The sequence below is a fragment of the Stegostoma tigrinum genome, chromosome 9 (genome assembly GCF_030684315.1).
Source record: "Stegostoma tigrinum isolate sSteTig4 chromosome 9, sSteTig4.hap1, whole genome shotgun sequence".
Classification (NCBI taxonomy): Eukaryota; Metazoa; Chordata; class Chondrichthyes; order Orectolobiformes; family Stegostomatidae; genus Stegostoma; species Stegostoma tigrinum.
Window position 1 is genome coordinate 96,728,226 of NC_081362.1, and position 26,699 is coordinate 96,754,924.

The window sequence follows — 26,699 nt, forward strand, 5'->3', positions numbered from 1 at the left end:
GTAATAGACCCCACTGTCACTGGGCTGCACATTTCTAATGGTCAAAATTTAGCTGTTATTGGAGGAACCTCTGGAAGACTGGAATTGCTCAGTTATACCTGGGCTCCATTGTGTGATGCTCGTCACATAATGTGTTAAAACCTACTCCGTCATATTCGCTGGTTGCTCCCAGTGCCAGTGAACATCAGCGTGTGTCACTGTGTAATTCATCATGATGCACTGTAACCGGGCAATGTGACCCTCGGTGATACGTTCCAGGCTTGGAATCTGGAGAAGGACTGGGGCATTTGCAACTTTAAGAGAAATATATTGAATGAATCAATTCTGAGGAAGGTGAATGGACACACAACATTAACCCTGATTTCTCTCCACAGATGCTGCCAGACCTGCTGAACTTTTCCAGAAATTTCTGTTTTTGTTTCTGATTCCCAGCATCTGCAGTGTTTTTGGTTTTTTTATTAACGAAGCTACAACAGTCTGAAGTTTTTGAAGGGCTCCAATTTTAGAGTTAAAAAGAGAGGACAGATTGTGAGAGTGAACCAATTGGGTGAAATTATTCAAATAAACAAGACATTTTAGACCATAAGGCCATGGGATACAGGAGGTGAATTTAGCCATTCTGCCCATTGGGCCTGCTGTACCATTTGATCATGGCTGATACGTTTCTCAATCCCATTCTCCTGCCTTTGACCTGCAATCCTTGCTCATCGGGAATTCATCCATCTCGTCAATACACTCACTGACTTGGACTCCACAGCTCTCTGCAGCAATGTCCTCCACAGATTCACCTCCCTGAAACTTATCAAATTACTCCTCATCTCAGTCTCAAATGGTCATGCCTTCACTCCGAGGCTGAGACCTGAGGTCCGAGTCTCTCCTATTAGTGGAAACATCCTCTCCATGACCACTCAATCAAGGCCACTCGGTACTCGGTCTGTTTCAATCTGATTCCCCGTCATCCTTCTAAACTCCATCAAGTACAGAGCCGGAGGCATCAATCACTCCTCAAGTGACAGCCCTTCATCCCCGGGATCCTTAATGTTAGTCTACTTTGAACCACCGACCCCCACCACAACACCAGCACGTCCAGCCTTTGAGACAATTTGTAGAAATAAAGAGCTGGACAGTCAGTGAAAAAACTGTTTTAATCAATTCAGAACACATGAGGTTCTCAGAATTCAGTCTCAAAAGGAAAACCATTTCCTTCAGCTTGAATGGTAACCAAAGGGTGTCCGCAGCGGTTCAAAAAGGCAGCTCAGCACCACCTCCTCAAGGGCAGTTAAGGATGGGCAATAAATGCAGGCCCAGCCAGTGACACCTACAAACAGATCTTCAATTCATTCATCGGGTAAGGGCTATTCGCTCGAAGTGATTGTCATGTAAACTCTACTCACTGGTGATATTGAGCAGGCTTCCTCTCCCATAAATCCTTCCCCAGACTGAGCAATAATAGACCCCAGTGTCACTGGGCTGCACGTTTGTGATGGTCAGAATGAAGCTGTTACTGGAGGGGTCTCTGGAAGGCCAAGATGTTCCAGGACAGCTACAACATTGATATCTATCTAACAATGTGTAAAACTGCTCAGGCATGTCCTGTACACAAAAAGCAGGACATATCCAACTCAGCCAGTTACTGCCCCTTCAGCCTACTCTCAATCATCAGTAAAGTGATAAATGGATTTATCAACAGAGCTATCCAGTGGCAGTCCAGCTGCAATAACCTGCAAGGCGATGCCCAATTTGGGTTCTGCCAGGGTCATTGAGATCCTCACCCTCACCAGGAACTACAGCTGAGCAACAGAATGCCAGCTTTCCCCATAGTACAGCTGAGCAACAGAATGCCAGCTTTCCCCATAGTACTTAACTCGTCAGTCCGTTTGTTTCAAACAGTGCCAAAGACCCACTGACAGGATTGATTATCATTAATGGAAATTATTAAACCGAAATCACATTTTAAACTTGCACTTTTTATTTAAAATTAGGAAGTTTTATCAAAATACAAATTGTCACTTGGTATTACAAACTTTGAGCACGGCTACATAACTGTCAGCATTTCTCATCTTTCATTCTTCAGGACACAATTGCAAGAATACCAAACCTCAACAGGAATAACCATACATGCTACATAAAGAAAAGGGTTCTGATTGATTGGAGAGGGGGTCCTGATTGGGAAATACCTCTTCCCTTGTACATTCTGCAAGACCATGTACCAACCAATATGTTTACAATTAATGAAAGGCATTAACACTGCTTGGATAAGGCATTGCTATGGGAAATGCACCAAGGGATAGGTATCCCCCAAGTTTCTGTTAGATTGAAAAGGCATAATGTCTGAACAAATCCCTTTACCCTGCAGAGGAGCAGGCTGTGTGTATGTGATTACATATAGTTTCTAGCAAGGCTAAATGAGCCTCATTGGGACCCTGACTGGTAGCCTTGAATTGACTGTCTAATTTATAGTGCATCCTAGATTGTTCAGAATGTGTTGTCCAGTCATGGAATCACATCTAAGCTTGTTCACTATGTTCTGAGTTTCACACACATGTACTGGTTAGGCAGACTCAGTTTTCTGCCTGTTACAATCAGCTGTTTGACCAGTCATTGTGTTGTAGATACCGCATACTAGTTTCACACTGGCACTAAAACTCTTGGGCCACGTTATTCATTTATGGGACGGACAGAATGTCTCTTTGTCCTGTTAGTAGTGTGGGATCCACTCAAACACCCCAATCCAATCAGATTCTTTCTCCCTGAATCCCAGAGGAAAGACTGTGTCCAGGACCCCTCGGAGCTCTCTTGTTAGAGTCACTGATTTTTAAAGGCACTTGTGGGTTTTGTAGTCCACGGGATAGTAATTAGAATTTATCTTTAACTTACAGACGGGTCTTAAATTCATTCTGTTCAAATTTCCAACTGTATAAATATAGAAAGCCATTTCAGCCTGGTAATGCTCATGACGCTACTTAAATTCAGAAGGGGGTCTGAATGTACTTCCATCTTTCTCTATCAATCACTCACACCGTGTTTGAAATGCAAACTGCCTGAGTCCAGGTTGGCCCAGCAGCTGGAGGCATGGCTTGGGGGTTCAGGGAGCAGAGATGGCCATGTGGATGGGGCAGGGAGCAACTGAGGAACAGGATGGAATTCTGAAGAAGGCTCACTGGACTCGAAACGTTAACTGTGTTTTCTCTCTCTCTCTCTCTCTGTCTCTCTCCCCCTCTCCCCACAGACAGTGTTGAGTCTCTCCAGGATTCTCTGTGCTTGTTTGAAGAGAGAAGGACAGTGGGAAAGAGAGATTCCTTAATTCAATCCATCACCCTGTTCCACTCCAGTAGTTAGCGCTGGTCTTGGGGTTGGGGGTGTCGAGGGGGGTTGTTTTGTTCAGATTCACTGTGTCAAGTGACGCACACAGTGAGAGGCTATGGGCACGACACAAAGCTGTAGATATGTAAATGTTAATCCCAGCTTTAACATATTAGTCTGGCTGATCAGGACAGGGTCTTATACATTTTCACATTCATTAGCGAGCACATTGAGATCACTGTGAGTGGCATGCGACAAGGGGAGAAGTGTAACTGCTCCCAGCACTGGGCAGTAACACCAGAACCAGGAAGATGATACTCAAAATATCAAGGTAACAGACCAGTGAGCACACAATGATTTCCTCCTCACGAGCATGACAAGGCAGTAACTGGGCCCTGAGATGACAAAGGGAGATTCCACATTATTCTTAACTCTCAGGGACAAGGTGCTCTGATGAGAGGGACTCTAAAAGCAGCTTGAATCTTCCAGCTGGATTTTGGGGCTTACGAATGCAACTTCTCACTGCAGCCAATCTGGTTAAAGACTGAGGGTGCCAAGTAAAGAAGGAGGCCTCAAGCAGCAGAAACGCCAGGGCAAGCTGGACACAGGTGCACCTTAGCCTGAGGTCTCTCAGCAAGCAAGAAGCAGCTCCTGGGCTGACTGCCCCAGCCCAGACTCACAGGCTGGGCCAAGAGTCTAGGTCTGCAGCTAGGCCTGGGGGGCCTGAAGGAGCAGCCGCATCAGCTAAAAGGGATGGGCAGTGGCAGGGGAGGAAGGCCCCCAACAACCGATAACCAGTGACAACATCAGGAGGAGCATTGGATGGGAAGGAGGAGGAACTGAACCCACACATACCCAGGCCCAAGGCTCCAGCTCAGACATGGCAGTTGTGGGAGTGGCAGTGTTTGGGGCCTGTAACCCAGGTCCCAGAGCCCATGACAGAGACTCTAGCCGATGTCAAGCAGTGACTGGAGAAAGAGTGGAGGAGGAGCACGATGAAAAGAGAAAAAGAAAAGCTCTATTGCAGTAAAATCTTGAATGATATTCAGTGTTTCAAGATGGTGCCAGGGTGGTGACACATTGTGTATAACATGTTAAAAAGGACTTTTCACTGTATTTTTATGAACATGTGACAATAAATCTAAACCTAGTGTTAGCAAAGAGGACTCGGCAGTGTGGACAAGGCTCTTTCTGCTGTTGTCCTTTGCAGTGCGAACATTAATGCCAGCTTGTCCATCAGGTTGGTGATCCTCCCACTCTCTTCAATCTAGTCCCTCGCAGGGAGTTACAGTGAGATTGATCCAGATCATTATAAACATCGAGGGCTGTCATTAATCACTCAGTCTCTGAAACATCAGTGAGGTTCAAAACTCATACACATGGAGTTTTGGAAGAAGCTTTAGTGACATCACTTGAAGTTTGGCTGTTCTGCTCCTTTCTCTCCAATCCCTGAGAATTCCTGTTGAAGGAGAAACAATGACCAGTGACAGATGGTCCATCCCAACTGGAAAAACAAAGTGATCAAATCCAGAAGCATTGCATTTTTGGGGAGAGCTGTGTCTGAAATTCTGGAATGTCTGTGTTCTGGGAGCAGATCTGCCCTGTCCCAGTCGAGGTCGGTAGTTTGAATGTGGTTCCTGTCAAAGCTGGGACAAGCCTGTAGCTCTGAGTCCCAGGCTCTAAGAGACACAGTCCATCAGAACATTCCTGTCAATCTCTTGACTCCAATCTGGAGAATAACTGGTCCAAAATACAGAGACAGTTTCCGCCCCTCTGGCCACAGTCTGAGAGGAGATGGAACCTCAACTGCGGGCTCCAAGTCTACTGCCCAACATTCACCAATGTCAGCCCTTTGTTCTGCGATGAATTCATCCTGTCCCAATGCTGAGGACAATGAGCTGACAGATATAAAGACCACAAGAAGGGGGCGATACTGGGGCCCTCTCTGTTCCCACAGTAACAGCTAGTTGAATCAGTCATGGAAACGTTGACAAGCTTTTTTCCAACGGCACGCTGTACACCACTGGCTTCGATTCTCCACACCATACACTTTACGGCATTTCTTAGCTTCTCCACGGACTTTCCTGTGAAATAAACACACAGTTAGTGCAGTGAGCGGACTGTCTCTGCGAGGAACGACGTATTCTCAGTCTCAGTGCTGTGCCCTCCCTTCACTCACCTTGGCCCAATGAGGCTAGGCATTGTAGAGGCAAAAACAGCATGGGGCTTCAACAGGGTCACTTGTGGCTGGACAGAGCAATCACCAAATGTGAAGGCGCATCTGTAATCGGGAGAGATCTGCAATAGAAATAGCCAACAGTGACCACCTGATGGCAGCAGGCTTTCACCATCCACTCTCACTGAGACTCTCACTGACTACTCACTGACACCATCACTGACCTCCCACTGACACTGTCACTGACTGCTCACTGTCCTCTCACTGTCCACTCTCACTGAGACCATCACTGACCAGACTCACTGAGATGTCACTGACACTGTCACTGACTGCTCACTGTCCTCTCACTGTCCACTCTCACTGAGACCGTCACTGACCAGACTCACTGAGATGTCACTGACACTGTCACTGACTGCTCACTGTCCTCTCACTGTCCACTCTCACTGAGACCGTCACTGACTACTTACTAAATTAAAACCAAAAGAACAGCAGATGCTGTAAATCAGGAACAAAAACAAAGTCGCTGAAAAAGCTCAGCATCTGTGAAGAAAAAAATCAGAGGTAACACTGCGGGTCCAGTGACCCTTCCTCAGAAATCACTGACCACTCACTGCTCACTTCTATAGTCTCTGCTTTGTCCCATTGACTCTGTCCTCAAGTTAAAGGTATTAATTGTTTGGAATTTGTCCCCCTCACATGAATGCTTCCTGGTTGTGCAGTGAGTGGGTCTTACAAGCAGCTTCTGACCCTCGGGGCTTGTGCGTGTACCTGGTAGGTGTGGTCAACACAGACTTGCCACAGGCAGCTGGGAGCAGATTGACTGAGGGGTCCCGGGAGCTGGTATTCAGAGGTGCCTCTCTGTGATGGGGTGATGGAGACCTTCTGGTCCTGGAATACAGCAGGTGGAGTCACGCAGCAACGTGTGTTCGCAGTGTCTGGGCTCTGTTCCTCATTCACTGAGATCTCAGTATAATAGAAATCCTCTTCTCCATCGCTCTGCTCACCATCACCACGCCTATTAGAATCAACCACAAAACATTAGGGCCATTACAGCAAACTCAGCTCCCAATCTGCACCGTACCCCAAACACACTTGCTGTCCCCACCCCCCGCCCTCCCTGCCCTCGCCATCCCCTCTCCATCCCCATCACCTCCCCACTTTGAGCAACACTCTCTCCTTCACTTTCAATCCTCCGCCATACCAAATCTCCACCACCCCTGTCCTGGGGGTGGGGTTGGGGAGGGCGGAAGGTGGAAGGTTTTGAGACACTGAGGGAATTGCCCTCTTCTCTCCCACCTATCCCTAAATAGTTAGCTCAAACTCCACCTGCAAGATGAGGCTATCTGACTACAAGGTGCTTCAGGCCCTGTCCCTGCTCAATATCACAGAGTGAGGCAGTAATTTCAGCCCAATTTTCCATGTTGGCTCTTTGTAAGAATAATCCAATCAGACCCCTCAACCCCTCTGCTCAACCCTAAATGATCAATCCTAGTCCGCCTCCAAATCCCTTTTTAAAATTTTTGAGTCAATGTACTTCCCACGGCCTCCAGCTCCAGATTCCAATACTCCCTTAAACATCATGTCTCAGCCAAACATTCCTCTCCTTCCCCTCTGAATCCACGGCTGAGTACTTTACTTCTGTGTCACTCTGGTTAACAGTCCTCCTGCCACATTCTCAAAACAATGGAAAGGTTACAAAACAGAAGGCTGCCATTCGATCCATCATGTGCATGCTGGCTCTGTAGAGGCACAGCTCGGATAGTCTCTCTTCTCAATTCCCTGGCCTTTCCCCTTCTCCCTGCAAATCTTCTTTTGATTATGAAAGATTCTATCACACACTTGGTCACAGCCCGTCAGGTGTCAACCGCTCACCGTGTGAACATTTTATTCACTGTGTCACCATTGTTTCTTTCGCCTGTTACCTTTAACTGGGACCCTCTGACCCTCAAACTTTCTGTACACACAAAAAATCTCTTTGCCCTCAATTTGTCCTCAGTCTGGACCCCTAAGAAGTTTGAACACCTCAATCAAATCTCCCTCTCAATCTTCCTGTCTGCAGAAAAAACAGTCCCCATTTATCTGCTCCATCTCCATCAGGAAGTGCCTCATTCTTTGTGTCATTAAATCACACCTGCAAGGAATTCACATTCGTCCTAAAGAGTGGCCCACTGGACTGTACCCAGTCCTCCCCCGAAACTAAAATAATGTTTGTTAAGGACTCACAGTAACATCCCTGATTTTTAACCTACACCTCTATGAACAGAGCCCAGGATTCTGTAAGCTTCATTAGAGTTCCTATCACATTATGACACATCCTCACCAATTTCTGCACATGTCCACCCAGCTCTCTGCCCTCCTTTAAAACTGTTTACACTGTTTACAAAGGGCGACATCACCTGATGAAGAGGCAGCACTCCGAAAGCTTGCGATTTCACAATATAACTTGGTGTCATTACTTCTGATGATTGTTTACACCATAATATCTTTCTACTATTTTCAACATTGGTCAAATCTCACATTAATCCAACCTACTCTGCTCTGAGGTAAAAAAACCTCCAACATTCTCACATCTCTGTTATCGCTGACATCAAACACTTTGACATAATTCACAACCAAGAACCATCATCAAAGACACTGCCTGCCCTCATCCTCAGCTGACTGAAAACAATGCAATAACTGTCTACACCACATGGGGGCAGAGACAGACTACAATTGAATTGACCTGATGGTTTGAACAAGACAGACTAAACTCTCAGAGAAATTGCAGAGAGAGCTTCACTCTGTATCTAACCCTGTGCTGTCCTTGTCCTGGGAATGTTTGATGGGAACGGTGTGGAAAAAGCTCTACTCAGTATCTAACCCTTGGTTCTATGCTTCATATTACAAGGGGACTTATTCCCATTGCCCACAGTCTCTCTTGCCCACACGATCACCCCTTCCTGTGGTCTCCCCAGTTACCCCAGCCCCCCGTTGGACTCCAGCTCCTACCCGAGATGCACGGTCCGGATGTGCCTGCGGATTCCGGCTGGTGAGGAGAGCAGTTTCTGGCAGAGAGGCCACATGCAGCGATACAGGAGCTTCATGGAGTTCTGTGGGAGATAGAGGGCAAAGGAGAGAGAGAGGGAGAGAGTGGGGGAAGCAGGTGGATGGAGAAAGAGGGGATACAGACACAGAGCAATGAATTTGACGGAAAGAATTTCCATCATCACAGAATTCCCCCACCCCCTCAACCCACACTGAGGCTGCCCCCATTAGTCTGTCTCCCCATCCACTATCAGCCACTCTCCCCAATCTCCATTTCATCCCTCTCCCCAACCCCCATTGCTCCCTGTCTCCTCACATCCCCACCCTGTTGGTCCATTCCTCTCCTGAACACCCCCCAACCCTGTGGCAGTGGTAACCAGAGCTCAGTCTTCCCAGGGGAGGGGCTGGTGCCCAGGGTAAATGGTAAACGTGGCATTTTTATTCACAAGAGGTTGTAAACACCAGCCCAGCAATTACAGAGCAGTTAATTTAACTGTGATGGAAGGGAACATCTAGCAATATTTATATGGGATAGAATCAATAGGATTTGTTTGGGCGCAGACGCATTGCCCATAACAAGCTCTGCTTGTAAATATTTAATGGGCTCCAGTGTGTTTTACTGGTGATGGCTAGTGCTTAAAAATGACAAAAAAGTGTCCTGGTGATGTTACTGGTGGGAAAGTCATGTGGTAGCTTCTGGGTATAAATAAAAAGAGAAAATAAAATTAGCATGGAGTTGGCAACTTGCTGGAAGTTTTTTTTTTGAAGGGTTAACGGAAAGAGTTAATGAGAGAAATATTCGACATAAATTTCCGGAAGGTTTTTGATGCAGGACCACGCAACAGACTGGTGAGGAAGGTTACAGCTCATGGTATAGAAGGGGCAGCAGCAACACAGGCACAAAACTGTCTGAGTGACTGGAAGCCGAGATTAATGAGCAATGGATATTTGTCGGGCTGGAGGAATGTTTGTCGTGGAGATCCCCCCAGGGACCAAGCTTAGGATCCTTGCTTCTCCTGGTATATATTACTGACCAGGATATTGGTTAGCAGTGACAGTTTCAAAGTTTACAGATGATACAAAACAGGGAAGATTTATAAACTGTGAGGAGGAGAGTGTGGAACTCCAAAAGGACATTGACAGGCTTGTGGGGTGGGGGGAGGGGGCCAGATGAGGTTCAACATTAAGGAGTGTCAGGTGATGCATTTTGGTAAAAGGACATGGAGAAACAATATAAAATAAAGGTGCCCAGGAGCAGAAAGACCTAGGTGTGTACATGCACAGACAAGTGGAGAGAACTGTTAATAAAACATACAACATTAATAAGCAGGGCTGAGAACACAAGAGCAAGAAGGTTGTGATGAATTTATATGAGACACAAGTTAGATCTCAGCAGAAATATTGTGTACATACCTGGGGGCTGTGCCACAGGAATGTTCGTATCTTGGGGGTGAGTCCATGCCTAGAACATTGTGAACAGTTTTGATCTCCTTAGCTAAGGAGGATTTTTTGGTGATGGGGTGACAGCAGCAAGTTTCCCAGACTGGTGGGGGAGTCCAAAACTAAGGGTTACTATGTAATCATAAGGGTTAGGCTATTTAGGGCTGGGATGAGGAGAAATATTCTGAGAAAAAGTCACTGGACCCAAAACATTAACTCTAGTTTTTCTCCACAGATGCCGTCAGACCTACTGAGCTTTCCAGAGAACATAGAATATAGAACACTACATGGCAATACAAGCCCTACGGCCCTCGATGTTGCGCCAACCTGTGAAACCAATTTGAAGCCCATCTAACCTACACTATTCCGTTATTATCCATGTGTTTACCCAATGGCCATCTAAATGCCCTTAAAGTTGGCGAGTCTCCTACTGTTGCAGGCAGGGCATTCCATGACCTTGCTACTCTCTGAGTAAAGATTTTCCAGCAATTTCTGTTTTTGTTTCTGATTTCCAGAAGCTGTAGTTCTTTGGGTTTTTATGAGAAGAAATATCTTCACCCAGGGAGTGGGCAGCCAATGGAATTCTCTGCCATTGAAAGCAGTTGAGACTAAATTGAATATTTTCAAGGAGTTACATATAGTCTTAGAGAGAAAGGGATCAAATGGTATGGGGTTAGAGGGTTGGATTTTAGGTGATTGAGTTTGATGATTAGTTATGATCATACTGAACCGCTGAGGAAGCTTGAAGGGCCAAATGGCCTACCCCTGCTGCTTTTTTTGATGCTGCTGTGTTTCTATGGAATTGGAAAAGCGCAGAAGAGGCCTATGAGAATCGGTTCAAAGATAAGATACTTCAGTGATGAGGATAAATTGGAGAAAAGGAGATTTGATTGAAGTTTAATATGAACAAACTAGATGAAGGCACTGGGGGAATTGTTGTTCAGTTTGTAGATGACACAACGATAGGTGGAGGGCCAGGTCATAATGAGGGAGTGGGGAATCTGCAGGAGGACTTGGACGGGCCGGGAGAGTGGGCAAAGAAGTGGCAGATAGAATACAATGTGGAAAAGTGCATGGTTATGCATTTTGGGAGGAAGAATAGAGGCATAGACTATTTTTTTAAATGGGGAAAGGTTTCGGCAATCTGAAGCACAAAGAGATTTGGGATTTTCTTAAGGTTAACTTGCAGGTTCAGTTGGCACTTGGCAAGGCAAATGCAACGTTAGCATTCATTTCACAAGGGCTAGATACAAGAGCAGAGATCTACTGCTGAGGCTGTACAAGGCACTGATCAGATTGCATTTGGAATATTCTGAGGTATTTTGGGCCTCATAAGGAAGGATGTCCTGGCTTTGGAGGCAGCCCAGAGGAGGTTTATGCAAATGATCCTGTGGGTGAAGAGAATGTCATATGAAGAGTGATTGAGGACTCTGGGTCCAAAAGGATGAGGTGGGGGGGGTCTGGTTGAAACTTATAGACTACAGACAGGTCTGGATAGAGTAGACATGAAGAAGATTTTTCCACAAGTAGGGTGACCCAAGGCCACACTCTGAGTGAAGGGATGACCCTTTAGAACTGAGATGAGGAGGAATTTCTTCAGCCAGAGGGTGGGGAATCCGTGGGACTCATTGCTGCAGAGGGTTGTGGAGGCCAAGTCATTGAGTATATTTAAGACAGATAGCTTCCTGTTTAGCGAGGGATCAATGGTTATGGGGAGAATGGAGGGTAATAGGGTTGACAAACATATCAGTCATGATCGAATGGCAGAGCCGACCTGATTGGCTGAATGGCCTAATTCTGCTCCAATGTCTGATGGTTTTTGTGGCCTTTTCAAAACGGTGAGGAATCTGGGCAGAGTGGGTGGGGAGAAAATGTTCCCATTCAACAGTGGATCAAGAACCAGAGAGCACAGTTTTAAAATATTTGGTAAAAGAAGCATGCGTGATGTGAGAAACAATCATTTTCGAGTAGCTAGAGTATGGGATGGACAGTCTGGGAATGTGATGGACAATGGTCCAATTGAGGTATTGGACGGTTACTAAAATAGAAATTGTACAGGGTTTTGGGGAATGGTCACAGGAGGTCAAATGTTCAGGGATCCAGTACTGCTGTCTCCCTTTCGCCCCAACCCACCCACAGGTTTATCTATATGACCGCCCCCCCCTCCCCCACCAATTCCCATTCCCTCCCCCACTCCCTCCACAGATCTGCCTCTGTTACACCCACCCACATCCCTCCCCAACTCCCTCGACAGGCCGGTCTCCATTCCACATCCCCCCTCCACTCCCCACCCACCTCCATTCCCCAACACTCACCTTCCGTTTGCGAGCTGTCGGTTCCTCAAGCAGCAGCGGCTGTGAGTCGTGTCTTTCGGTGCTGTCTTCTCCCTGGGCTATCCCAGTCGACTGGCTGAGTGGCGGTGTGGAGGGTGAGGGGGTCTCACTGCCCCAGCTCCACATGCCACTGCTCCCACTTCTGAACTCACTCCCCGAATCAGCTAATCCTGACACAGGGACCAAACAGACAAGAAAGTTCACTCACTCACTGCTGACCTCCCTGCCCCCAGTACAATGTGTCTGGATTCACAGATTTGAGTGTATCCCAGATATTTATACTGCGTGCAGGAAAGCTGGTACAAGCTGATAACCTTTCAACTCATCAGAGAGAGCTACAGTGTCCTGCCCTGGCTCGGTATGGTGGGTACACAGTACCCCAGTGAGCCCATTAGGACACAGCCTTATCTTGCTGGCGCTCTGTAGACACTGATTAGATTAGATTAGATTCCCTACAGTGTGAAAACAGGTCCTTCGGCCCAACAGGTCAACATTGCCCCTTGGAGCATCCCACCCAGACCCATCCCCCTATAACCCACACACCCCTGAACACTACAGGCAATTTACCATGGCCAATCCACCTAACCTACACATCTTTGGACTGTGGGAGGAAACCGGAGCACCCGGAGGAAACCCACACAGACACGTGCAAACTCTGCACAAACAGTTACCTGAGGCTGGAATCGAACCTGGGTCCCTGGCGCTGTGAGGCTGCAGTGCTAACCACTGAGCCACTGTGTGCTCCACTGGCGCTCTAACCTGGCATGTTGCTGCTGTGCAGGGGACTGTTGACCAATGGACTGGACGACAAGCTGGTCAGTACCATGGCTGCCATGATTTCATCCATATCAACCACTCCCGAGGCCCTGAATGAGATGGCAGGAATGAGTTAGTCACTGATATCGAACAGGAGCTTTCCACATTCACATCCACAAACATCCACTCCTTCCATCACTGATGCTTAGCAGATACGCAAGATACACTGCAGAAATTCACCAAAGATCCTCAGACAGCACCTACCAAACCCATCTCCACTTCTATCTGGAAGGACAAGGGCAGCAGATACATGGGAACACTAACCCCCTGCAAGTTCCCCTCCAAACCACTCACCGTCCAGATTGGGATACACACCACAGTTCCTTCACTGAGTTAAATCCTGGAATTTCACCCTCAACAAGGGCATTGTGGGTTCGCCCCAGCACATGGACTGCAGTGGTTTAAGAAGGCAGTTCACCACCCACTTCTCAAGGGGCACAAATACTGGCCCAGACAGCGACGAATATGTCCCATGAACTTTTATTTTAAAAAAGCAATCTCTTTCTAGGTGGGCTGAATGGCCTACTTCCCCTCCATTAATTATATGGTCTTATAATAGGGCCCAGAATTAACCAGTGTAGACAAACAGGAGGCTGGAAGAACACAGCAGGCCAGGCAGCACCTGCAGGAAAGGAGAAGTCAATGTTTGGGTATTACCTTTCTTCAGGATTGGATGTGAGGGTAGGGGGAGGTGCAGGTAAACAGAATGGTGGGGACAGGTGGACACCAGTTCTTCAAATTTGCATTCGGAATCGGTGACACTGCAGGAGGCCAAAGATAGAGATGTCAGACGGGGAGTGGAGGGTGGGTTGAAATGGGCAGCAACTGGAAGGTTAGGCTGGCCGTTTCAGGCTAATAGAAGATGTTTGGCAAAACAGTCACCTCCCCTACATTTGGTCTCACCGATGTAGAGAAGACCACATTGGGAGCACCAGACGCAGTAGACTAGGTTGGAGGAGTTGTAGGTGAAGCACTGTCTTTATGGCACAAACTAAGCAATTGTGAAGGGAACGGTCCTTACGGAAGCCAGAGAAAGGTGGAGAGTAGAAGATGTTCTGGGTGGTGGGGTCTAATTGGAGTTGGTGGAAGTGTTTGAGGATAATGCATTGGATGCAGAGGTTGCTGGGGTGGAAAACAAGGAGAAGGGAGACCATATTTTCATTATGTTTGCGGGGGATGTTTACAGCTGTGGAGCAGGGAATAGAAGAGGTGCAGTGGAGGGCTGTCTGAATGACAGAGAGGGGAAATGAACATTGTTTCAAATAGGAGAGCATCCAGCATGCTTTGGAGTGAAATGTCTCCTCGTCAGAGTAGATGTGACAGAGCCAGAGGAATTGGGAAAATGGGATGGAGTTTTTGCAGGATACAGGGTAGAAGGAGGTGCAGTCCACGTAGCAATGGAAGTCTGTGAGTTTATAGTAAATGTTAGTCCATAAACTGTCGCCAGAAATGGAAAGAGAGAGAGCAAGAATGGGAAGGGAGGTGTCTGAGATAGACCAGAGGGCGGGTTGGAAGTTATTGGCGAAGTTGATGAACTGCTCCAGTTCAGCCTGGGCGCAGGATGGAGCAGCAACGCAGTCATTGATGTAACGGCAGAAGAGTTGGGGAACAGTACTAGAATTCACCAAGTGATCATATGGCATAAACAGAGATTTTATTTAAAACTACACCTCCAACCAGCTCCCTGCTGTGTCCCAGAGATAATGGGAACTGCAGATGCTGGAGAATCCAAGATAACAAGATGTAGAGCTGGATGAACACAGCAGGCCAAGCAGCATCTCCTCTCCTAAGATGCTACTTGGCCTGCTGTGTTCATCCAGCTCTACATCCTGCTGTGTCCCAGCAGCTAGATTCACCCTACAATCCCAGCAGGAAAGTGGGGCTATTCCTGCCCCCTAACAGCAGCCCCTCACTGAGCAGGAGAGACATAAAGCTCTAACAATTTAATGACACAGTCATTGATTGGGATAGTATTGGTGTGAAAGGTGCAGTGTGGGGTTTGAGATTTCTGAGATGGGTCCAAGGGCAGTTCATTGACCAGTGTGTTTCCAATCCAGCAGAGAATGTTGGAACTTGTTCCTGGGAATAAGGTGGACCTGCAATTGTTACCCATCCCTAAGTGCCCTTCAACTGAGTGGTTCACTCAACCGTTTGAGAGGGAAGTTATAAATCCTGTTGATGAGGTCTGGAGTCACATGTAGGCCAGACCAGGTGAGGGCAGCAGATTTTCCTTCTTAGAGGATATTCGTGAAACCGGTGGTTTTTAGGACAATATTCATGATCATCACTACTGAGGCTAGTGTAATGAAAGGTTCATAGTCTATGTAAAATTATTTATATTTAATTTTTGAAATTTTCTGTCAACAAAAGAAGCAAGTGAGTTAGTTGCTTCAGTGACAGGCTTTCAGCTTTAAAGGAAATGATCAGACAGTCCTTCAGGAATAGTGATTAAATCTGCCTTTTGTCAGAAAGCAGGTGACTGCAGATCCAGCTGGTGTCTTTGGAAAGATGTTTATATTGTTGGCTTGATGTAGGTAAATTGGAGAATTACCAGATTAGCGACAGAATTAGGCTTGAAATGCTGGGATTGTCTTCTTTGGAGCAAAGAGACTGAGGACAAATTAGATTGAGGTTTGCAGGATTATGAGAGGTTTGGATGCAATGGACAAAGGAAAAGGTCTTCCTGGTCACTAGTTGTAGGGAGATGCAGATTTAAGATTTTGGATGAGAGAAGCAGGAGGAATTTGAGAAAGAATGTTTATACCCAGCAAGTAGTAATGACCTTGAACTCTCTACCTGCAAGGTCATAGGGCAGCAAACAATCTTTAGCTTCAAAAGGACAGGAGACTCGCTGAAAGGAAATAAACCTGTCAGATACAGAGATGAAGCAGCCAAGTGGGACTGACTGAATTACTCCATAAGGAGCGAGCATGGACTCAATGAGGTAAGTGGCATCGTTTTGTGTTGTAAATACCTCCATGACACTGATGCCAACCACCTTTGGATTTTCTCGGAATAGCGTGTAGCATTCTCTTGCCTTCCTTCGCTCCCTAATCCAAGTGGACTATCTCGGAGCCCATATGACCTGATTCCACTGTTTCCTACTCTCCCTTCTCCCACAACACCACACTGCAGGCCCACCTTGGAGGGATGTTGATGCTCTCTGAGCAGTGGACCCTCTTGCCTTCCATCTGTTTGCTTGTGGCTCTCACATTCTCCCTCTCCTGCTCTTGGAGGCGCGGTGACTTCCGGCTCTCAGCCAATCGGATGTCTTCAATTTTCCTCAGCGAGCGTAGGTCCAGCTCCTCCACGTAGACCAGGACCTCATTGTCCAGGTGATTGTGCTGCTCGACTAGGCCCATGTACTCCCGCCCACTGTGGGTCAGATAAACCTGGGACAAGAAACCAACACTGTCAACTGGAGTGGGTGTCTCAGCTAAATCACCCGTTCAATCAATCCTGGCACACAACACTCGGCAGAAACCAAACTCCGCACCTTCTCTGCTCAATTTCTCCCATACGTAAGGACAAGTGTAAGCCATTTAGCCCTAAAAGTCTGCCCCACCATTCAATAGGACCTTTGTCAATTCCACTCTAACCTAGTCTAAAATAAATTTGTATTCCCTGCCTCCACTAGCTTCTGTGGATGGGAGTATAACAACTCTTAGGAAGAATATTTCACATCTCTATCTCACAGGGAAAGTCCCTTATCCTTGAGTAGGCAGCATGGTGGCTCAGTGGTGAACACTACTATCTCACAGCACGAGAGATCAGAGTTCAATTCTACTCTCAGGTGACGGTCTGTGTGGAGTTTACACATTCTCTCCATGTTTGTGTGGTCTTCTGCTGGGTGCTCCAATTTCCTCCTACAGTCCAAAGATATACAGGATTAACCATGCTGAACTGCCCAAAGTGTCCAGGGATGTGCAGGCTAAGTGGATTAGCCATGAGAATTGTAGGGATAGGGTGGAAAGGTAAGAGGAACTGCAGAAGCTGGAGAATCTGAGATAACAAGGTGTCGAGCTGAATGAACACAGCAGGCCAAGCAGCATCAGAGGAACAGGAAGACTGACGTTCTAGGCTGGAAAAGTCAACTTTCCTGTTCCTCTGATGCAGCTTAGCCTGCTGCGTTCATCCAGGCCTACACCTTATTATCTAGGGATAGGGTGGGATGCTTTTCAGAGGGTTGGTGCAGACATGATAGGCCAAGTGGTGTCTGGCTGCACTATAGGGATTCTAAATTATATCCCCTATACTTAGTCTCCCCTACAAGAGGAAGCATCTTCTAGGCATCCATCATATTCTGTCCCCTCAGGATCTGTTACTTGACAGTAAGCTCACCTCTCGTTCTAAACTCCAATGGATAGAGCTCTAACTGGTTTAGCCAGTCTTCATGTGTTAACTCTTTCAGCCCTGGATGGGGTTGAGGGGACTGTCTCTGAAGTGGGAGTGAGCCACATCAGAAGAATTCACTGGAGATGTAGAAAGGGAAAAGTTATCCTTTCCCCCAGGATTCTGCTGCCCCCTCCCCCCGCACCCCGCTACAGGCAGGCATTGAGCTGCCCAGAAGCACTCCCCCTGCATTCAGCTGCACTTACCTTCTGTCCTGGGTAGAGTTTGAACCGAGAGAGGCTCTGGAACCCTGGTCCGATGATGCTGTCTTCCCTGTACTCCTTAAATCGACCATCCTCAAATGACACAGTGTAAGAGGAGTTGCCTTTCCCAGAATCTAGCCTGTATGCTTGGATAACACCAGGAATCAGGATCCCATTCCCGGAAGGACTGGGGGTGTGAACAGTGGCGCCAAGCAACGATCGTTTACCCAAACGTCGAGACAACACACTCGCCATTGTCATCTGTACAGAAGGTAACAAACACAGGGTCCAACATCACATACAAAACTGGCAGCTAATCCCTGCTAACTGAACGCCCACTGGGAGCTGGAAACACCCATTCACTGTCTACCAATCCCTCGCCATTAACCATCCAACAGTCATGATCATCATCAAACTCCTCACCATCATGACCAACGTGACAATATTCACTCAATATTTTACTCAAACGCTCAGGGGAAGCCTGGGATAGAGGAGCTACAGACTCAAACATTGTGAGTGAGACAAATCCAGGTCTAATAATCCAGACAGTGAGAGTCTGAGTCCCACCCAAAACAATCTGAACTTAAGATTCAAGCACCTTCACATTGGATTTGGTCAAAATGGACAAGAAATCTCTGGTCTAGCACCGAACCCGGGAGTGACCCTGAGCCCAGTCAGGAACCCAACTAGAACCCAATCCAAGTCAACACACATGGACACAAGGCGGTGGAGTAGAAGGACAGCCACAGAGGAAACTTTTCCCTCACTCCCCAAGCACCTGGGAAAACAAGGAGGAGGAGAAACTACTCCTTGGAGGCAGGGGCGGGCACAGACATCTGTCCCTCTGTGGGTAAGGTGGTAGCACCATTTATGGACCTTTGTTTTGGGGAGTGTCCCTTGAACCACAGAATTATTGCAGTGTGAAGAAGGCTATTTGGTCCATTATGCTTGTTCTGGCTGCATTATTTAGTCTGGTTCTATTACTTAGTACCAGTCTTCTGCCTTTTCCCCATATTTCTGCACACCATTTCAATCCAAATAACTATCCAATACCCCTCTTGAATGTCTCAATTGAACATGCCTCTACCACATTTCCAGACAGTGCACTCTCTTCCCTAACAACACGCTGAGTGAGAAAGTTTATTTCTCACATCACATTTGTTTTTGTTTTATACTTCGCTTTAAATGTAAGTGCTCTCATTTTTAATCCTTTAATGAGCGGGAACAATTTCTCCCGATCCACAGTATCCAGCTCACCCATGATTCCGAAAACTTCTTTCAGATTTCCTCTCAGCCTCCTCCCCAAGGAGAACTCCCAACTTCTTTAATTTGTCCCCATCACTGAAGTTTCTCATTCCTGGATCATGAGCTTGAGCCTCTGAATAACTTAGCCCAGTGACATCACAGCAACATTTCCCTATCTTTATACTCCACTCCTTCAGCAAAAAATGCCAAAAGTTCCATTTGCATTCTTTATTACTTGTTATAAATTAGTTTGCTTTGATTCACGCACAAGGACACCAAGATTCCTCTGCTCTGAAGTCTGTTTCCATTATATAATAAGTTGCTTCTCTGTTCCACATTAAACATTATCCACATTAAACTTCTTCTGCCAAATGTTGGCGCATTCACCCAACCTGCCTACTTCCATTTGTAATTTCTTAACCCTTCATTACAACCTACTGTTCAACCTACTTCAGTGCCATCTGCAAATTTGGCTATATTATTTTCTAATCCTGTATCCTAGTCATTGATATCGATTGTAAATAGTTGGGGCCTGGGCTCTGCACGTTGCAGTACCCCACCAGTTACATTTTGCCAACCAGAAAAAAAGATGCATTTACGCCACCTCTCAGTTTGCCGTTAGTTAGCTAATCTGCTATCCAACTTAATAAATTACCCCAACCTCATGTGATTATACCTCGTGTATTAACCTTTTGTGTGACACTTTATCAAATGCCTTCCGGAAATCTAGATACACTATATCTACAGGATCCCCATTATCCACATTGGCTTGTTACATCTTCAAAGAACTCTCATAAATTAGTCAAAAATGGCTCACCCTTCAGAAAACCATGCTGACACTGCTGTATTGTATTTTGACTTTCCAAATATCCTGTTATCACTTCCTTAATAATGGTTTCTAACTTTTTCCTGATGATATGTTAAACTAACTGCTCTATAGTTCCCCACTTTCTGTCTGTCCCCACTTTTTTGAACAAGGACATTATATTCACATTTTTCCAATCCACAAGAACCTTTCCTGCAAGTAGAGATCTTTGGAATATTATAACCAATAGCCAATAGAGCAATCATCTCTACTGCCACTTCCTATAAGAACATGGGATATAGGCCATCAGGCCATGGGAACTTATTCACCTTCAATCCCAATATTTTTCTTTGTTCTTTCATTCCCTGGTGATGATAATTGTTCTAAGTTCCTTTTTTTCTATAATCTCTACTTAGTGTCCTCCACTATGAAAACTGAAGTAAAATATTGATTTAATCACTCTGCCATTAATGTGTTTCCCACAATAATCTACCTAGCCTATTCCTCCAAGAGACCAACATTCACTTTATCTACTCATTTCCCTCATCAATTTTGAGAAGCTTTTGCTTTCCGATCTTGTATTTTTCACTGGTTTTCTTTCATAATTTATCTTTATTTGTTTCATGACTTTTTAGTAACCCTTTGTTGATCTTTAAAACATCCAATCTTCCTCCCTGCCTCTTGCTTTTGCAATCTGGTATGGCTTTGTTCTTAAATCTTAGAACCTCTACAGTGTGGAAGCAGGCCCTTCAGCCCAACAAGTCCACACCAACCCTCAGCACATCCCACCCAGACCCATCCCCTCATAATCCATCTAATCTACACGTCCCTGAACACTACGGGGAATAGCGTGGCCAATCCACCTAGCCTGCACATCTTTGGACTGTGGGAGGAAACCAGAGGAAACCCACACAAACACAGGGAGTATGTGCAAACTCCACACAGACAGTTGCCTGAAGGTGGAATCGAACTTCGATCCCTGGCACTGTGAGGCAGTAATGCTAACCACTGAGCAACCGTGCTGCCGAGAAACTTGGATCCACCCCGGCAGAAAACTGAACCCTAGTCTCCCATGTAATAGGTAGGGATATTATCCACTATGCTACTGAGTACCAAATAGTTTGCATTAATATTATCTTTCATGTCCTTGCTTACCCATGGATGATTTATTCCTCTCTTACAATCTTCTTTCCTTTATGGAATATATTTTAGTTGGGGGCAATTATTTCCTTAAACATCTGTCACTTCTCATCAACTGTGTCCCACAACAGTGGCTCAGTGGTTAGCACTGCTGCCACATAGCACATAAGCCCAGGATTTGGGGTCTGTGTGGACTTTGCATAGTTTCCCGATGTCTGCATGGGTTTCTTCTGGGAGCTCCAGTTTCGTCCCACAGTCCAAAGACGTACAAGTTAGGTGGACTGGCGAAGGGGAATTGTCCCAATGTGTGAGCTAGGTGGGTTAGCCATAGTAAATGTGGGATAATGAGGATAAGGGAGAGGGTCTGGGTGGGATGTTCTTTGGAGGATCGGTGCAGACTTGATGGGCTGAATGGCCTCTATCTGCACTGTATGGATTCTATGAAGAATAAAAAGATTACAATTCCTTATTCTTGTCTTCCCACCCAGTCTACTACAGCCAGATCCGTCCTCGTGTCTATGTTTTGTTTAACTCCAGAACAGTAGTGAGGGATTCCAGTTTCTCATCCTCCAACTGGTTTAGAAATTCTAGCAGGTATGATCACTCTTCTCTAGAAGATCTTTTACTTTGAGATCGTTAATTAATCACACCTCATTGCGCGATACCAAATCTAGAATAGCCTGCTCTCCAGTTGGTCCCACAACATATGGTCCAAGAAACAATCTCAAATACATTGAATTCTCTCTTGCAGATACTCTTGCCAAGTTGATTAATCCATGCTGTATGTATGCAGATACAAAAATCCTGTAATCATTGCTGTACTGGTCCTACAGGCCCCCAGTATTTCCAGGCTTATACAATAACCCACTGTAGGTGAAACTCAGTCACGATTTTAAGGAGCATCTTTTAAGGAAAGACAAAAAAGTCAGACGTGGAATGTTTTCTGAAGGGAATTCCAAGCCTGAAGGCAGAGCAATGATGTTAGAGTGAGGGAAGGGGGGAAATTGTGCATGGGGGCAAATCGGAGAACATAGAACATAGAACTGTACAGCACAGGAATGGGCCCTTCAGCCCATGATGTTGTGCCAAACATGATGGCAAATGAAACTAATTCTTTCTACCTGTTCTTGGCCTATATCCCTCCATTTCTTGCATATTCACATGCTTATCTGAAAACCCTTTGAATGCCTCTATCATATGAGCCTCTACCACCATCCCTGCCAATCTGTTCCAGATTCTAACAACTCTCTGTGTAAAAAAACTTGTCTCTCACATCTCCTTTGAACTTTCCCCCTCTAACTTTAAATGCGTGCTCTCGAGTATTAGACATTTCAACTCTGGGAAAAATATTCTGACTGTCAACCCTATGTATCTCATAATTTTATAGGCTTCTATCAAGTCTCCCCTCAGCCTCTGCTGTGCCATAGAAAACAAACTGAGTTTTTTCTAGCCTCTCCGTACAGTTCATACCCTCTAATGCAGGCAGCATCCTGATAAGCCATTTCTGCACCCTCTCCAAAGCCTCCAGATCCTTCCTGTAATGTGGCAACCAGAACTGAACACAGTACTCTAAGTGTGGCCTAACCATTGTTTATAAAGCTGCAACATGACATCCTGACTGCTGTACTCAATCACCTGACCAATAAATTCAAGCAAACCATACACCTTCTTTACCACCTTGTCTATTTGCATGGCCATGGAGGGGAAGCAATGATATTGGAGGAAATGACAGTGATAGAAAGGAGGCGAGAGCATGGGGATGGTTTGAGATTGAGGGTGAGGTGTTGCTGGTCCTGTGTTAAGTGAGCGATTTACAGGGAGAGATTGGGAAACAGGACTTCATGTCAGAGCTAGGACACAGCAGAGATTGTGATAAGCACCGGTTTTTTGAGGGTGAAATCAGAGTTATTATCAGAGAGACCATTCACCCCAGCATACATGTACTAGCAGGAGGGTGGGCAGGAAATAATTGGGAAGAGAATGATGCTGTTGGAATGACTCCAAAACAGACAATTATGCAATAACAAAATTTAACTAAGGCTCAAAACTGTAAAGAGTCCACTCAGTCTTTGGATCCTGATCCCTTTAAGCCTCAGAATCGACTTCACAGCCGCCATATTAAACTCGCAACTCCAGAGGAAAATTTCCAATGGAATGTCCTTTCAATGAAATTCCTGCTCGCATCCCCTCCTCCACACTCCTCAACGAGGCCCTCTTGGCCCCTCCCACAGGGCACCCACGCCTTGGACCCTCCCCAAGGCCCAGGGTCCTCGCTTCCTCCAGCCTCTGGATGCTGGTCATTTGACCCAGAGTTCTCCTTCCGTCTCTATCTCGAACCTTGACCGTCCTTCAGGCAAAACCTGTTAATGTTTCCTAAATGTTCATCGACACAACGTTATCAGAAAGAGTACAGCCACCTCCTCTTCATTCTCACTTCTAATATACCACTTTTTCACATGTTTCGTGGTCAGCATTTATTGCCCATCCCCCATTACCCAGAGGGGCAGTTAAGAGTACAACCACATTGCTGTGGGTCTGGAGTCACATGCAGGCCAGACCAGGTAAGGATGGCAGTTTCCTTACCTGAAGGACATTAGTGAACCAGATTTGCTGACAATCAACAGCAGTTGTATGGTCATCAATGGACTCTGTAACTCCAGATTTTTTATCAAATTCATATTCCGCCACCTGCCGTGGTGGGGTTTAAACCTGGGTGCCCACGGTCTCTGGATGAACAATCCCGTGGTAGTGTCGTAGGTCATCACCTCCAGGTAATCCAGTTGATTGCATCATTTGAATTCAGCAACAAAAAACCTTGCCTTTCCACAAGTTTGCTGTGTGCATGAATTAGTGTGTCCGAGTATGAGGGTGTAACTCACTCAGAGATAGTGAGAACTCCCAATGGGGCGTTCCTCCAGCTCCACGCTGTGTTATCTCTGAGCGTGAGGATATGTGAGTCTGTGTGAGATTGTGTTCAGTGCTAGGGGTGTCTGTTGGGGGAAGAGGGTATCTGGGGGAGGGGGAGCTTTGTGCGAGGGTATGGCGGGGGTATGGGGGCGGTGGGTTATTTGATCTTAGCAACGCCTGGCCCCGGGAAGGGATATTCACTGACAATGGAGCTGAGCGCTGCCGATAGGCATTGAGCGGGAACCGGGAGCGATATTGGATGGTGGCGATTACAGGTGAAATGTAGAAGGTTCAGGGTCACACAGAGAGAGACGGAGAGAGCACAGTGTAACCTCCCAGAAACAGTTCCTTGCTGACCTTTCGGGAATAAATGGGTTCAGGATGAATTTACCTGAATCCAAGCTGCAGCATCGACCCCGGAACAGCCTGGGTCCCGCTCCTGGCCCGAGTCAAAACCTGCTTCACTGCAGCTCCTATCCCGGTCCGCCAGGGTTCTCTACCGCTTCTCTCCCGGTCTGTATCCTTGTCTGTCCAGGTCCTATCCTGGCCGTATCCTGTTTGATTTCAGGTTCTATCCCAGTCTTTTTCCGGTCCTTTCAGGGTCCAGTCCTGCTTTATCCCGCTCTATCCCGGTGCTGTCCCGGTCCTATCCCGGTGCGATCCCACTCTATACCGGTGCGATCCCGCTCTATCCCTGTTCTATCCCGGTCCAATCCTGCCCTGAACGGTTTTATCCCGGCCCTAACCCGCTTTATCCCAGTCCTATCCCGATGCTGTCCCGTGCTTTCCCGCTCTATTCCGGTGCGATCCCGCTCTATCTCGATGTAATCCCGCTGAATCCCAGTCCTATGCCGGTGCGATCCCCCTCTATCCCGGTGCTGTCCCGGTCCTATCCCGGTGCGATCCCGCTCTATCCCGGTGCTGTCCCGGTGCGATCCCACTCTATCCCGGTGCGATCCCGGTGCTGTCCCGGTCCTATCCCGGTGCGATCCCGCTCTATCCCGGTGCTGTCCCGGTCCTATCCCGGTGCGATCCCACTCTATCCCGGTGCTGTCCCGGTCCTATCCCGGTGCGACCCCGCTCTATCCCGGTGCGATCCCCCTCTATCCCGGTGCTGTCCCGGTCCTATCCCGGTGCGATCCCACTCTATCCCGGTGCTGTCCCGGTCCTATCCCGGTGCGACCCCGCTCTATCCCGGTGCGATCCCACTCTATCGCTGTGCTGTCCCGGTCCTATCCCGGTGCGATCCCGCTCTATCCCGGTGCTGTCCCGGTCCTATTCCGGTGCGATCCCACTCTATCGCGGTGCTGTCCCGGTGCGATCCCGCTCTATCCCGGTGCTGTCCCGGTCCTATCCCGGTGCGATCCCGCTCTATCCCGGTGCTGTCCCGGTCCTATCCCGGTGCGATCCCGCTCTATCCCGGTGCTGTCCCGGTCCTATCCCGGTGCGATCCCGCTCTATCCCGGTGCTGTCCCGGTCCTATCCCGGTGCGATCCCACTCCGGTTTCGCTTCGATCTGAAAAACCGCGGTTCGCTCGGACCTTTAACTCTGCCCAGATGTGAGGAGAACGTCTGAAATCCCGGAACGGATCACCTGGGTAATCCGGATCTGGATCCTGCGCGGTGTTCGACGAGAGACCAGAGAGTCAGACAGCGCGGAAACAGACTACCCCCAACCCACCCTCAACCCAATCCCCAGCTTACCCCGTCCCACCCGGGGTGACTGAGTCCTCAGCTGTGTCTGACGTCTGCCCTCCCTCCCTCCCAGAAACAACAGGCATCCATTTGTTCGCACCCACCCCCTTGCCCCTGCCTACATTTTGATGTATTTTGGCTGTAAACCAGGTTGAATCTTATTTTTCACTTTTCCTTGTCCTCAGACCTACCTGTGCATTATTCTGTCAGTGGCTCAGTGGTTAGCTCTGCTGCCTCACGGGATCCAGGAACCCAGCTTTGATTCCAGCCTCTGTGTGGAGTTTACACATTCTCCCTGGGTTTGTATGTGTTTCCTCTGGGATTTCCGGTTTCCTCCCACAGTCCAAAGATGTGCAGGCTAGGGTGGATTAACCATGGAAAATGCAAGTATGAGGGAGATGCTCTTTGGAGGATTGGTGTGGACTCAGTGGGCTGAATGGCCTGCTTCCACACTGTAAGGACTCTATAACATCTACAGTATAGCTATTATCACTGCATTTGCCTTCTGTGGAAATTCTATAATCATTAGGGGATTATTTTGACTAGGGTGGGCGCAATGGGCTGAACGGCCTTTATTCAGTGCTGTGGATGTGTATGACCCTTTGTTTCATTCTAAACTTGCCATTCCACCTCTGCTACTTTCTCCCCTGTGTCAGACCTTTCCTTTTGGCCTTCCCCCTCTTTGATGGGCATAACACTCCATCCCAATTCTATGCCCTTCCAGTTCAGAAACACAAACTGAATATTTAGAAATTGACATTGGAATTTTGCTGAAGTTTTTCATCTTATATTCACCAGTACAATCGGCAAGAAAACCATTTCAAGGGGAAACCAAGAATTACAAATTCTGACCTGTGCACCCACCCCCGCCCAATGCAGAGTTTCTCTGGTGTTTCCAGTCTTGGTGATCCAGTTCCTTTCTCACTCTCTTCTGCTCCCACTTTGAGAATGGCTGGAAAAATTCACACAAATTAGAAACCAAACAGAGTAATTGTTTTAAACATTTAGACCATAAGAAACAGGAGTAGGCAATTCAGCCCCTTGAGCCTGCTCTGCTATTGTGGGGATAATGGCTGATTCCTCATGCCCACTTGCTCAGAAACCTTCCTTCCATACCCGGGATCATTCTGGTGAACCTTCTCTGAATTGTTTCCAACGAAATGTAAATGTTTCATAACTCTGGGATCAAAACTGCTGACAGTACTGCAGATGTTGTTTCA

The 26,699-nt window shown here is 47.0% G+C and overlaps 1 protein-coding gene across 2 annotated transcripts; it reads right to left on the reverse strand.

The window, feature by feature from the left end:
• Positions 1-1,946: 1,946 nt before the first annotated feature.
• On the reverse strand, positions 1,947-25,705 carry LOC125454597 (zinc finger protein 395-like). Of its 2 annotated transcripts, none has more exons than XM_059648783.1 (9): positions 25,671-25,705; positions 17,691-17,948; positions 16,234-16,484; positions 13,036-13,142; positions 12,259-12,446; positions 8,468-8,568; positions 6,248-6,494; positions 5,483-5,601; positions 1,947-5,387 (listed from the first exon to the last, which is right to left on the reverse strand). In XM_059648783.1, exons 2-9 carry the CDS (start codon positions 17,946-17,948, stop codon positions 5,276-5,278), a joined length of 1,383 nt encoding a protein of 460 aa, XP_059504766.1. In that variant the 5' UTR covers positions 25,671-25,705; the 3' UTR covers positions 1,947-5,275. The 2 variants fall into 2 exon arrangements, with proteins under 2 accessions (XP_059504766.1, XP_048391486.1); XM_048535529.2 differs by lacking the exon at positions 25,671-25,705 and adding an exon at positions 24,176-25,289.
• Positions 25,706-26,699: the final 994 nt, after the last annotated feature.

What these genes read in the sequence shown, in the direction of transcription:
- LOC125454597 (XM_059648783.1), bottom strand. Translation starts at nt 17,948, where the DNA reads ATGACAATGGCGAGTGTGTTGTCTCGACGTTTGGGTAAACGATCGTTG. An exon ending in ATCCGGACCGTGCATCTCGG is followed by an intron (nt 6,495 to 8,467) that starts GTAGGAGCTGGA and finishes TGATTCTAATAG; the next exon opens with GCGTGGTGATGGTGAGCAGA. An exon ending in GTGTTGACCACACCTACCAG is followed by an intron (nt 5,602 to 6,247) that starts GTACACGCACAA and finishes TTTCTATTGCAG; the next exon opens with ATCTCTCCCGATTACAGATG.